At 46.3% G+C, this 12,228-nt stretch overlaps 1 protein-coding gene across 1 annotated transcript in view; it reads right to left on the reverse strand.

Moving 5' to 3' along the window:
• Fut10 (fucosyltransferase 10) overlaps positions 1-11,067 on the reverse strand; it is a 75,932-nt gene extending 64,865 nt beyond the window's left edge. The window contains exons 1-2 of the mRNA XM_005066601.4: positions 10,874-11,067; positions 2,429-2,764 (exon numbers count right to left, since the gene is read on the reverse strand). Coding sequence (XP_005066658.1) covers positions 2,429-2,509 — 81 coding nt within the window. The 5' untranslated portion in view covers positions 2,510-2,764; positions 10,874-11,067. The remainder of the gene's footprint in view (positions 1-2,428; positions 2,765-10,873) is intronic.
• Positions 11,068-12,228: the final 1,161 nt, after the last annotated feature.

Consider the following 12,228-nt stretch of genomic DNA (forward strand, 5'->3'; position numbering starts at 1 on the left):
GTGAGACAGCAGTCATGTGGTTATGTTCTTTAAAGGTTCCAGGCTGGAGGGACAGCTCAGTAACTGAGTACACATACTGCTCTTCTAGAAGACCTGAGTTTGGTTCCTAGGTCCAAACTGCCTGTAACTATAGTTCTATAAGATCTGAAACCCGCTTTTAATTTCTGTAGGCACCCACACAAATGTGGCACACTTGCACAGACAGACAGACACACAAACACAAACACAAACACACACACACACACACACACACACTAAATAAATCATTTGAAGTCTATCTGGTTGGTGTAGGGAGCATACTCACAATTCCAGCATTCAGGACAAGGGGCTCTAGAACAGGAGGACAGTGAGTTTGAAGATAGACCAGGCAGGAGGGACAGGGACAGGGACAGAGACAGATCAACACAATCTCAAAAAGAAAAATGATCTATATATGTTATTAAAACATACTGGGGGATTCTAACCCCAGCCCACCAGCAGACTCCAGTAGCATACCTATCCCATGCCATGCAGTAGGGGTCAGTTGAACTCAACCAAATGCACCAACCAAGAGGCTGCCTGCACCAGGTGGTTGGGCACTATAGTGATCTCTTTGTGACGAGGAAACATGCCCCAGTCTAGCACCACGGCAAACTGTGTGGAACCCACACAGCTCTGGAGCTGTCTTCCCCGGGCTCTGGGGAGAAAACATGGGTCCACCTGGCACCTTGCAGCACCAGCCAGATGGGAACTATTAGAGTGAGCATAGGTATGGTATTGGGCGGGGTAGCATAGACAGACAGCAGACAAACAGGATGGTTCATATCCTCTGGACAGAGGCATATCTGAAGAGGAGATAGAGAAATGGAGCAGGCTGAGGTGAATGGCTTGATTGCCACGCAGGGCCAATGTGACGTCTGGGCCTGAGCTGCTACTGGGACTCTACTGGGTTCCTGACTTGACGACTGACAACTGCGGTCTTGGATGTCCCTGGTCTCTGATACCCACAAAGGCAGAGAGGACAAGGCTGTACAGAGTTGTCCCCAGGCTATTATCAAGGCTACTACTGGCTGCTCTCCACAAACTGATGGTGAGGCCCTATTGCTGAAAGTACTAGTTACTGATGTCACTGAACACGGAGACATCCATCTGGTGATCACCTAGAAAGCTTCACCCCTATTGACTAGCATTCACAGTGGTGGAAGGTCCTCTGCACACTATCAGAGGAGAAAGGTAATGATCAAGATCAGCCAGCTACGAACCCTGCAACCTACAACAGCTCCCTACCTGCATGATATAACGCTACAACAGTGGCGCGAGCGTTACGGGAGTAACCAGTCACTTGTTGCTTGGATTTAAGTGCCACTCCATGACATAGAACTGGACATCAGACGGGACAAGACATGGGCCTACGAGGAAAACTACAAAGGCTGTTGTTCTAATGACACTCTGTTATACCAACAGATCAGTGCCTCACTCAGCCCAGACTAGAGAAGCTTCTTCCTGCGGTCTACGGGAAGCATCGCAGAGACCCACAACTGGGCAATGTGCAAGGAGTTCTAATGGGATGTCTTCATTAAACTTCTCTCCTAGGGGATCAGGATCATCATGGAAGGGGAGGCAGAAAGACTATAAGAGCCATAGGTAATGGGTGAATCCAAGCAAACAGTGTCTCCCAGACAAAACAATACTGATGCACATATGAACTCACAGAGACCATGGCAGCATGCCTAGGACCTGCACAGGTTCAAGTGGATGGTGTCCCAGCACTGAAACAGGAAACTGGACACTGGCTCCCATCCCTATCCAAGAAGCTATCTAGAACTGATACAAGCCGGCAATGGGACAATCGGTTTTCTCCAGTGGATTATCACTGGTGTATCAACCACATTCCATGGCAGGCTCCATGCCAACACAAAAAGAGCTCCATTTTTTCTGTGGGCTTTGTGTTTCATCTTGGCATTCTTTGTCTTATTTTTGTTTGTTTTGATTTTAGTTTTTGTGTTTTCATGCTTTTTTTTTCAGAGAGAGAACATAAGGTTGGATGGGTAGGGAGGCGGGAGGATTGGAGAGGAGTCAGAGGAGAGGAAAAACATGATCAAAATATACTATATGAGGGAAATTTTTAAATAAAAATTTTAAATGGCTAAACGTGGTAACACGACCATAGTCACAATACTTGGGAGGTTAGAGGCAGAAAGATCATATGCTCAAGGTTATCCTGAATATGTGTTAAATTTACATGAGACAATGCTAAAAAGAAAATGTTCTCCCAAATGGGCATGGTGACTCCTTCCTTTAAGCCTGACACTTGGAATCAGATGCAGAAGTATCATCCAGATCATGCTGGTCAATTACTCAGAGTTCTCTGAGGAAAGGGATCTGGGGAGGAAGGAGGTGGTGAGGGCCTAGCAATGAATCTGATCTACACAGCCCAGAATCCCAGTACCTGCAGTGTGACCATCAGAAAGACAGTAGCTGTCATGCACAGGCAAGATGCCAGAAGCTTCCTCCTTTGAATCCGCACCATGCTGCCCTGTCCTGGATGACTGAGAAAAGGCTGGCCTGGCCACCAGGTGTCCTCCAGTCAGCCCACAGCCAGAGACAACTTCACATGGAGGAACCATCTGGATGCCAATTTCCTGCTGGGAGCTGGTCTCCATGAAGGACTGAGATCCAAGGTTCCGAATGAGCCTCGCTTGGTGCTCGGAGGGAACAGCATGTAGTCTTCTTAGGCTATCATCAGATCAGCTGGAGTCCTCAGACACAGCACCATCCAAAAACACTGCAACGAATGAATAATCTTTTAGCCACAGTGCAGAGCTGATAGACATAGGCTTACTGTGTAAAAGCACAGAAGTCTTAAACTAAAAGGAACCTTTTAGGTCATATACCTCACGATTCCTAATACCTAATCATGCATATACCTAACACCTCACTCAGAAAGACATCAACTGGGACCAGAATGGTTGACTAACTTGCTCAAGGCCACACAGCCCCATCAACCCCCGTGTCTTGAATCTCTCCCTAATTTCTCTGCCATTAGAAGACTGGATTCCAGGGTTACTCAGAAGATGTCACTTCCTAACAAGTCTCAAAGGAATAAAGAACTAGACCACACGCGCACTTCCAAAAAGGCTAGGGGAGAAAATAATAAAGGTTCAGGTTTTGGTTAAAGATGGGATAGTGATCAACTGAAGAATCCAACGAGCCCATGGAGGAATTGTGTTTACTGGATTATCTGCTGAGTCTTTTGTGGAAAGCACAACAAAGCAATAGGTTGTGTGGGCAATATAAAGTTCTGGAAGCTTCGGGAAAGATCTTCATGTAATGAACTGGCTGCTCTTTCTGGTGTTTTTGAAACAGGTCCTCATGAAGTCAGATTGGCCTCAAACTTACTGTTGTGGCCAAAGACAGCCCTGAACTCTGAGCCATACCCCAACCCTGACCGTGCCTCCTAAATGCTGGGGTTATAGGCATCTACCAACATGCCCAGATTTATGGGATATTAAGAATGAAACCCAGGGCCTTGTGTATTTGAGGTGAGCGGCACATCAACTGAGCTACCTTCCCAGTCTTTTCAGGAGAGAGAAAAAAACTCTTAAAAGGCACAGAATGGTCACAATAAATGTTTTTTTATTCCTAAAATGTCATAACTTGGACATCCTGGGCAAAGCCCTATGGAGGCAAAACTGAAGCAAGATTGGAGGACACAGGATGTCACGTGTCTCCAGGATGCAGAACTAGAAATTAACTAGAAATATGATGTTGGAACAGGGGTCAGGAGGAAAGGCCTGTATCTTAACAGCATGCTCCTCTCTCGTGACTGTCGTTTTTCATGTGTTTTTGTGCTTGCTGTGTGTCTGTCTGTGAACTCGTGTGTGTGTGTGTGTGTGTGTGTGTGTGTGTGTGTGTGTGTATCTGTGCATGTATTTAACAGCATATTTTTAAAAAGGAGGCCATGAGCTTGAGAGGGAGCAAGGGGATACATGAAAGGGGTTGGAAGGATGAAAGAGAGGGGGAGAAATAATGTAATCATGTACCCATGTAATCATATTATAATCTTAAAATACTTAATTAGTTTATAAAATCATAACTTTGGTAAGTACTTTGGCCAGTTCTGCTCTGAAATCCAGGAATTCTTTCCTAGTTGTTAACCCCAAGACCCCACCACCCACAGTAAACGGTGGGCACACAGAGAACAAACAAGCCTGTGCAGAGCAGCTGTCATCTGGTGGGTCCCAGAGGGAGGGACCAAAGGCTCCAGGACCCTCAAAGGCTCCCTGCCCCGTTCTACTCAGTGCACATCAGCTACACAAAGCGTGGACCCTAGCACTGCGAATTCCACTCTCAGGTTCTAGCATTCAAGCCATATAAATTTGGGGAAATGACTAAGTATTTCTTATCCTCGGTGTATTCACTGTAAGTAATAAACTTCATCCTTTCCCTTACACGACAGAAAGATTATTAAATTTTCATTGTATATGCAAAAGCAATTTACCATAGCTATAATTAATATGACCCAGATTAGGTAGTGAAATATGAACATCTTAGATGGGAATAAAACTACATCACTTTCAGACCAGCAAGATGGCTCAGTGGGGAAAATCACTTATCATGCAAAGCCACCAACCTACATTCTATCCCTGAACTCGTGGTGCAAGACTAGAAACAACTTTCAGAACGCTTCCCTCTGACCTCCACATGTGCTCACTGGCACAGGACACCACATTCACCCCACACCAATCAAATGTACCAGCAAATGAATCACTAAAAGTAAATTTAAGATTGTAACGTTTTCCAACGAGTTTTAAATCTATCACTTCATTTAATATTATTTAAAACCACTTCGGAAAAATAGACAAGATAGGTATTATTCATTCCAGTTGTATACAAAAATGAAACTAAGCCTTACTAAATTTAAGCAATTGGCCTGAGATATTTTTTAGAAATAGGTCTAGAAATCAGGTCACCTGACTCCAAGATCAGCAGAAAGAAACAGTAGCGGCTTTAGGACAGAAAGGGTCTAGAGGAAAGGAAAACAGAAGGAGGAGAGAAATTCTGAAGCTAGTATGATACATTTCTAGCTAATGTCTCAGGACTTTTTGCAATATTTGGTCAGCCAATCAACTACCAAGGAACAAGTCAAGAGTACAAATGCCCTTGCATATAGGAACCTCAAGTTAGGTTACTATGAAAGCCAGAGTGTAGTAAGTTTATGAAAGCTGGCTGTGATTAAATATTCACCACTGAAGAGCAGACTCCAGCATGTGAATTACACTCTGCAGCAACCCGCCAGGCCTTAGGGTACATTTACAACAGTAGCACTCAATCTAACCCACATCAGTTAATTAGCCAGGAGCATGTCATCAAGTCAGAAGCCCTCCAACTGGTGAGGACAGGTGGACCTACAGAGTACCAGGAAAGCCCTCAAGTCCAATGTAATGGCACTCCAAGATGGGGAGGCTCCCCCGTTTCTGTTTCACCATTGCCTGCAGGGTGAGCCTGAGTCCTTCAGGACAATGCCCCATAATATTCTTTCCCAGGACAGAGGACTCTATCTGCTTATAGGCCGTGGTATATAACGTCTGAAATGGTCTCTGACTAACCAACTCCTGACTCTGAGATCTGAGCTTCTGCAATGCATTGCATGCCTGGTGTACACTATCCAGGGTTGCCCATCTGCTGTGTAGAAAGGGTCTGAATTCATGGAGCATCTATAAGTTCTCTCCTACCAAAACCAACAACACCATCATCTTAGGATAATTCCTCTCTTCTTCTACAGAAGTTAAGATTGAGTATCTCAAAGAAAGTTAGCAGATTGTGGTGTCTAATTTCAAATTTTGCCTGTAGATGGCCAGCAGTTGAACCAAGAGATGATCTCTGCCATGTCCCTGATGATGGTGATAAACCGGGGTCACTGGTATGCTTGACACACTGGGTTGTCTCTCTGGAATAGCGACTTCTCTCTCTCTCTCTCTCTCTCTCTCTCTCTCTCTCTCTCTCTCTCTCTCTCTCTCTCTCTCTCTCTCTCTCTCTCTCGGTTTTTCGAGGCAGGGTTTCTCTGTGGCTTTGGAGGCTGTCCTGTCACTAGCTCTTATAGACCAGGCTGGTCTCAAACTCACAGAGATCCACCTGCCTGTGCCTCCCGAATGCTGGGATTAAAGGCGTGCGCCACCAACGTAACAAAGAATGTGGCAAAAGCAATTTATGGGATGATTGGGTTTAGCTCACGGTGTGACTGTACAGCCCATCATAACCAGGCAGACATAGTAGGAGCAGCGTGAGGTGGCTGCTCCTATTGTGTTCACAGTCAAGAAACAGGGATGAATGACAGCCCGTGGTCACTTCCTCCCTTTTATCCAGCACGCAGAATGCTGTGGCCCTCGTTCAGAGCAAACCTTCCCTTCTCAACTCAGCCTTTCTGGAAACACCCTCCTGACATTTCCAGCCATGCTGCCAGGATTCTCACAATCAAAATTCACCATGAGAAATCCTGATCCTCAATGTGTTCTCGTTCTCCTCCTCCTCCTCCTTCCTCCTCCTCCTCCTCCTCCTCCTTCCTCCTCCTCCTCCTCCTCCTCCTCCTCCTCCTCTCCACTGGCAGGAAGGAAATGGGGCTGAAGACAGACAGCTCTAAAGTGACTCTTCTGATTGGTTCTCCATTATCAATAGCAACTGTCTTCTGATTGGTTCTTCATTAGCAACTGGATAATTGATAGCAATTGTTTTTACTGGACTAAAGGTAACACCAGGGAGGGGTTTCAGAAGAATCTAATCATCAAACCTAAATTACTCACAGTAATGCCTGATTTCTCAAACAGGCTAGGTTCTCCCAAGACATTGTCCCTTTACACTGCATAAATCTCCATGTGGTGGTGCATGCCTTTAATCCCAGCCCTCCTAGGCAGAGGCGGAAGGCTTGAGGCCAGCCTGGTCTGCAGAGCAGGTTCCAGAACAGACAGAGCAACACAGAGAAACCTTGTCTCATCAACCAATAAAAGCAGCCCATATTTGCAGCATACAGAAGGGTCTCTCATATCACAAACAAACGGAACTTTCCAGTATACCCCTTAAACTGTGGATGCCCTTAGACATGACACGGTAGGCTGGCAGGAATGTGTCACATTTTCGAGCATTTTTTACTGCCTCCTTTCAATCATGCCACATCACGACTCCTCATTTATCACTGTGGTGGTTGCCCTCAAAGCCCCCAAAGTGGTGTTCTTCCCAATCCCATCCCCCTGGATTCTCCACTCAGGTAGGTATAAGTTAATATCCAGAAGGAAAACAGTGTCTTGCCTCTGACTGAAGTCTGTGCGTGCCTTTGCAAAGGTTCTATGAGTTAGCTTAAAAAGAGGCCCGGGTATGGGGCTGTAGCTCAGGGGTAGAGAGCCCCTGCCTCCCATACACAGGCCCTGTGCCCCATCCCTAACTCTGAAAAAGAACACGGATGTGTACCCCACTCTATTTCTCTAGCTCCCTTTCCTGATCTCTTCCTCGAGGTCTGTGTTCCTGATGCTCCCAGAATGTAACTTGCCTTTTCTGTACTGCTGAGCCAACTTCGAACACCAGTACCTCTTATATTGTCCTAGACATCCCCCAAGAGTTTTTTGGGGGAGGAGAGGGTGATGCTACAGACTGAACTAAGGGCTTCCCACACACTAAATAGGCAGATGATCTACCAATGAGCTATATGATTAGCCCCGTTTTCCTTTTTGTTTTGGGTTTTATTATTATTATTATTTGTTTGATTTTTGTGGGTTTTGTTTTCTCCTGTCTTGTTTTGCAGACAGGGTTTTTTTTGTGTAGCTCTGGCTGTCCTGGAACTCAGCTCTGTAGACCAGCCTGGGCTAGAACTCACAGTTCTGGCTGACTCTGCCTCCAGAGTGCTAGGACTAAAGGCATGCACCACAGAGCCCAGTGCCATTTTCCTTTTTTAGTAGTTCAGCACTTCTTTCTAAAAACCAAGATTTTGCATAACCCTTTTTAAAAAGTATTTAGAAAGCATGTAAATTAAAATAAACTTAACATTTACTTTTTCCAAAACCCATTTCAAGAATACTATCTATATTCATTAATTGTTGTCACTGTAAGAAAACAAACAAACAAATTTACAAGAGGAAGAGCTCACTTTGCCTTTTCATTTCAAAGGATTTCAGTTTATCCTGTTGGAGAAGGATGATGGACAAAATGGCTCCCTCCACAGTGGTGGGAGCACCAGGTGGTGGGTGTTCCCACAAATCAGAACCAGTGGCTAATACCACCTTCAAAGCCCATCCCTAGTCACCTCCTTCCATCACCCAAGCCACACCTCCTAAAGGCTTTACAACCTTCCAAAACACCACCACCAAGAGGACCAAGTGGGCAAACATGAGCCTGGGGGAGAGGGTGTTTGGTGTAAAATGATTCGAGCGGAATCGGGAGCTACATTTGTTGGGGAAATCAATTTTACATAAGTATAAAGGCACTTAAATACAGGCTGGAAAGGTTTTTGTACTATACCATATTTGTGCATACATGTAACACTGGCCAAATTATAATCTTTTCCCTTATCTCCTAGGTATCATCCTAAGGAGGGGTTTCTGAGTTGTTTCTAAGAACAAACTTGAAAACTTCTTTACTTTTGTCCTGGAAGAAAGAAAGATGAGCAATAACACAGTAACAACGGAGTCTTTGATTCACTATTTAGACACTGCCATCTAGCAGGAAGCCAGCAGATAAGTTAGAACAGTTTCAGAATTTTAACACACCTTATTGGTCTTCTGATGCATTGCCTTTGACTTGGAGGCAAGAGACAGGTTTTGGTTCTTTATTTTTTTTTCTTTTCTAAGATAGGGACTGGCTACATAGCCTATAGCCTAGGTTGGCTTCTAAATCACCTTCTACTGCCTTGGCCTCCATAATGAGTGCCGAATGGAAGAGAGAGAGAGAGAGAGAGAGAGAGAGAGAGAGAGAGAGAGAGAGAGAGAGAGAGAGAGAGAGAGAGAGAGAGAGAGAGAGAGAGAGCCAGGCAGTGGTGGTGCACGCCTTTAATTCCAGCACTGGGTGGGGAGACAGAGGCAGGAGGATCTCTGTGAGTTCAAGACCAGCCTGGTCTACAGAGCTAGTTCCAGGACAGCCTCCAAAGCAACAGAGAAACCCTGTCCCGGGGGGAAAAAATGAAAAGAAAAGAAAAAGAAATAAAAGGAGGATACAGCCGCTCCTAGGTATGGTGGAGAAGGTTTACTGTAGATATGAGGAGGACAGTCAGAGACAGGGACAACTGGGACAGTCCAGAATGGACATGACTGGCAAGCTGAGCAGAGAGCCATCTGAGGAGACGGGACAGATAGAAGACCAGGAGACCAAGAGGTCAAAAGAGCTGGCATAGCCGAAACGGCTGAGTCAAAAGAGCTGGCGTAGCCAAAACAGCTGAGTCAAAAGAGCTGGCGTAGCCAAAACAGCTGAGTTATACAGCGAAAAGCAGCTGGAGGAGGATAGCCTAGCCCAGTCCCCTGGGCTGGAGAAGTTTAGGGTAGGGGTGGGACTGAGGGATGCCGGGAGAAACTAGCTGTCATCCAGCGTCAGCCAATAGCGCTGCACTACACCCTTGGAAAGCATTTGAGAGACAGTTCTGAGAGGGAGAGCAAGAGCTTGGTGCAGTCTGTATTGGTGGATGGAAATTCAAGTGTTCAAACACCTGAGCTACTTTATTCAATGCAGAAAACCAATTCAAGACCCACCTGGATCAAAGACCCACCTTTGATTCCACAGTGGATCAAAAAGTCCCAAGACTCTAGTTTGTAGAATGCCATTTCTAGCAGGTCTAGGTTTGGTCCTAAGTGGAGCACTTCATCTGAAAGAAGGGAGCCTCATTTGAAGGCATTAAGACCCTGAGCATCAGCTAGCCTTAGTCAAAACTGGACCTATCCATGGCCAGGCGGTGGTGGCGCACGCTTTTATTCCCAGCACTCCGGAGGCAGAGGCGGGCGGATCTCTGTGAGTTCGAGGCCGGGCTGGGCAGACAGCCTCCAAAACAATACAGAGAAACCCTGTCTCATAAAAACAAAAAGCAAAAACAAAAACAAACAAACAAACAAAAAAACTGGACCTATCCGGGTGGCATGCATTGCCAAACACAAGTCAACTCATTCATAGCCAAGTCTACCAGCTGTTTCAGAACATCATGCTGGTGGCTAAGGGGTAATCTGTTGGGAGTTGTTATGTTAAGAAAAAGTAATTTTGTGTAAAATTTGCTAGCAATTAACCAAAGACGGGGAAGTTCCAATCAAGCATCATTAAAAGTCAAAGTTCTGTATCTTATGATACAAAATGAATCTCATATTGAGTGCCCTAGCTGATTACAAAAACCCCAAAAGGCAACTTGTGTGTGTGTGTGCATAATCAAAGCCAGCTCTTGCAGGCTCTTCGCAAGTATATACTAAAAATTCACAACGTTTCCACTACATGAAAGTGAAAACTGCTACTCGGCTGGGCACAAGATTCTATCAACAAATGTTTCTGGATGAGCACCCAGGTACCAGGAGCCGTGCCCAACCTAACAGGGCAGTGGGACTTTTGCCTGGGGCCTTGCAAAGGAAGTTGAGCTGGCTGCTCCGGGAAGAACCCTAAATCACACCCTCGGGATACTGTGCTCCTCCTCACTGCTCATCAGCCCAAGGCTCCAGTGTCACAAGCTCCCATCTGTGCTGTTGGAGGCCACCTCAGCTTGCACCCCAGTTTCGGGGTCTAAAAGGCGTTGCCAGGGTTTCTAGGCTCATCCAGCAGACGCGAGTTCTTTGCCAGGGCCCAGCAAACTGTTTTCTCTTACACCCCGCTTCCGCGCAGAGCGGCGGTGTAGTCCTGCTAGCTCCAGCAGGCGCCCCAGTCTCCAACCGTCCAGAAGACTCACCTTAGAATTGCGAGCATCAAATACAAGACCCCATCACTGTACTTCTACCAGTCTCTAGGCTGCCTGATGCTCTGCGTACCCCAGAGTCCTCATTTTCTATTCATGCCCCTGAGCTCTCCCGAAGACCCGGAGGAGAAGAAATGGAATGGCAGGTGCAACTCCAGGATCATCCCGCCGCAGTCAGCCTGCAAAATCCGGAATCCACGTTTTCTTGGATGCGGTGTTTAAAAGCTAGCGGTCTCCGCTTCAAAAAACTTTGGACCACCCCTCACCCGTGTGTTCTAGAATGCTTCAGGTTCTGGAAAGTCTGGGAAGTTCTCTATAAAAGCCACCTGGAGCTGCTCTTCCAGAAGACCCGAGTTCAACTCACAATCGTCTGTAACTCCAGGATCCAACACTTCACACAGACATGCATGCAGGCAAAACTCCAAGGCACACAAAACAAGAATACATTAATATTTTCTAAAAAGCCCTCAATAAAGGCAGACTCTTGGTGTCCCTGAGACATGAGGAGAGAGATGAAGGGAGAGGGGGGAGGGGAGAACCAGGTGCAGCAACCGAGAAGCCCAAAGGTACAAAAGAGGGCAACGAAAATGGTTGGGTTACATAGGGAAGAGCAGCCCAGAGCCCTGGACTGGAGTCTTAGGATAGCGGGCTGGATGTGCTATGGAGGAAGGCCCAGGAACTGGTAGGGACGAACCTGGCACCTGGTGGCCAGGTTTGCTTTGATGTGTTAAATAGGCAAGCCATTTGTCCCATGTTTGAAACCTAACACTCAAGTCTCAGAAACTGAGCTCACTCTCTTGTAGGACTGAAGCACAAAGCTGGCAGCAAGGGGTTGCTGTGGTCTCAGTATCTTAGACACCCACACGTTCCTGGTGCCCATGGTGTTGGGAACTGGGACACCTTGGTCAGTCCTCACTAATGAGATTCGACCCCTTGTGAAAAGGTAGGGTGCCCACTTCAAATACTATCAGTGTACGCATTCAAGTCTTTTGTTGTTGTTTTTCGAGACAGGGTTTCTCTGCGGCTTTGGCGGCAGTTCTGGAACTAGCTCTTGTAGACCAGGCTGGTCTCAGACTCACAGAGATCCACCTGCCTCTGCCTCCCCAGTGCTGGAATTAAAGGCGTGCGCCACACTCGCCCGACTGCATTCAAATCTTAGCAGATATGTTACACAGCCACAGCTAATAGTTTAAAAAAGGCATCTGAAGTGGTCTGTTGTTGGGTTTTTTGTTTGTTTGTTTTTGTTTTTCAAGACGAAGTTTCTCCTGGCTGTCCTAGAACTCCTGGCTAGCCTGGAACTCAGAGATCCAGCTGCCTCTGCCTGTTGAGTGCTGGGATTAAAGGCTTAC

This window comes from Mesocricetus auratus, unplaced genomic scaffold (genome assembly GCF_017639785.1).
Source record: "Mesocricetus auratus isolate SY011 unplaced genomic scaffold, BCM_Maur_2.0 Super-Scaffold_100026, whole genome shotgun sequence".
Classification (NCBI taxonomy): domain Eukaryota; kingdom Metazoa; phylum Chordata; class Mammalia; order Rodentia; family Cricetidae; genus Mesocricetus; species Mesocricetus auratus.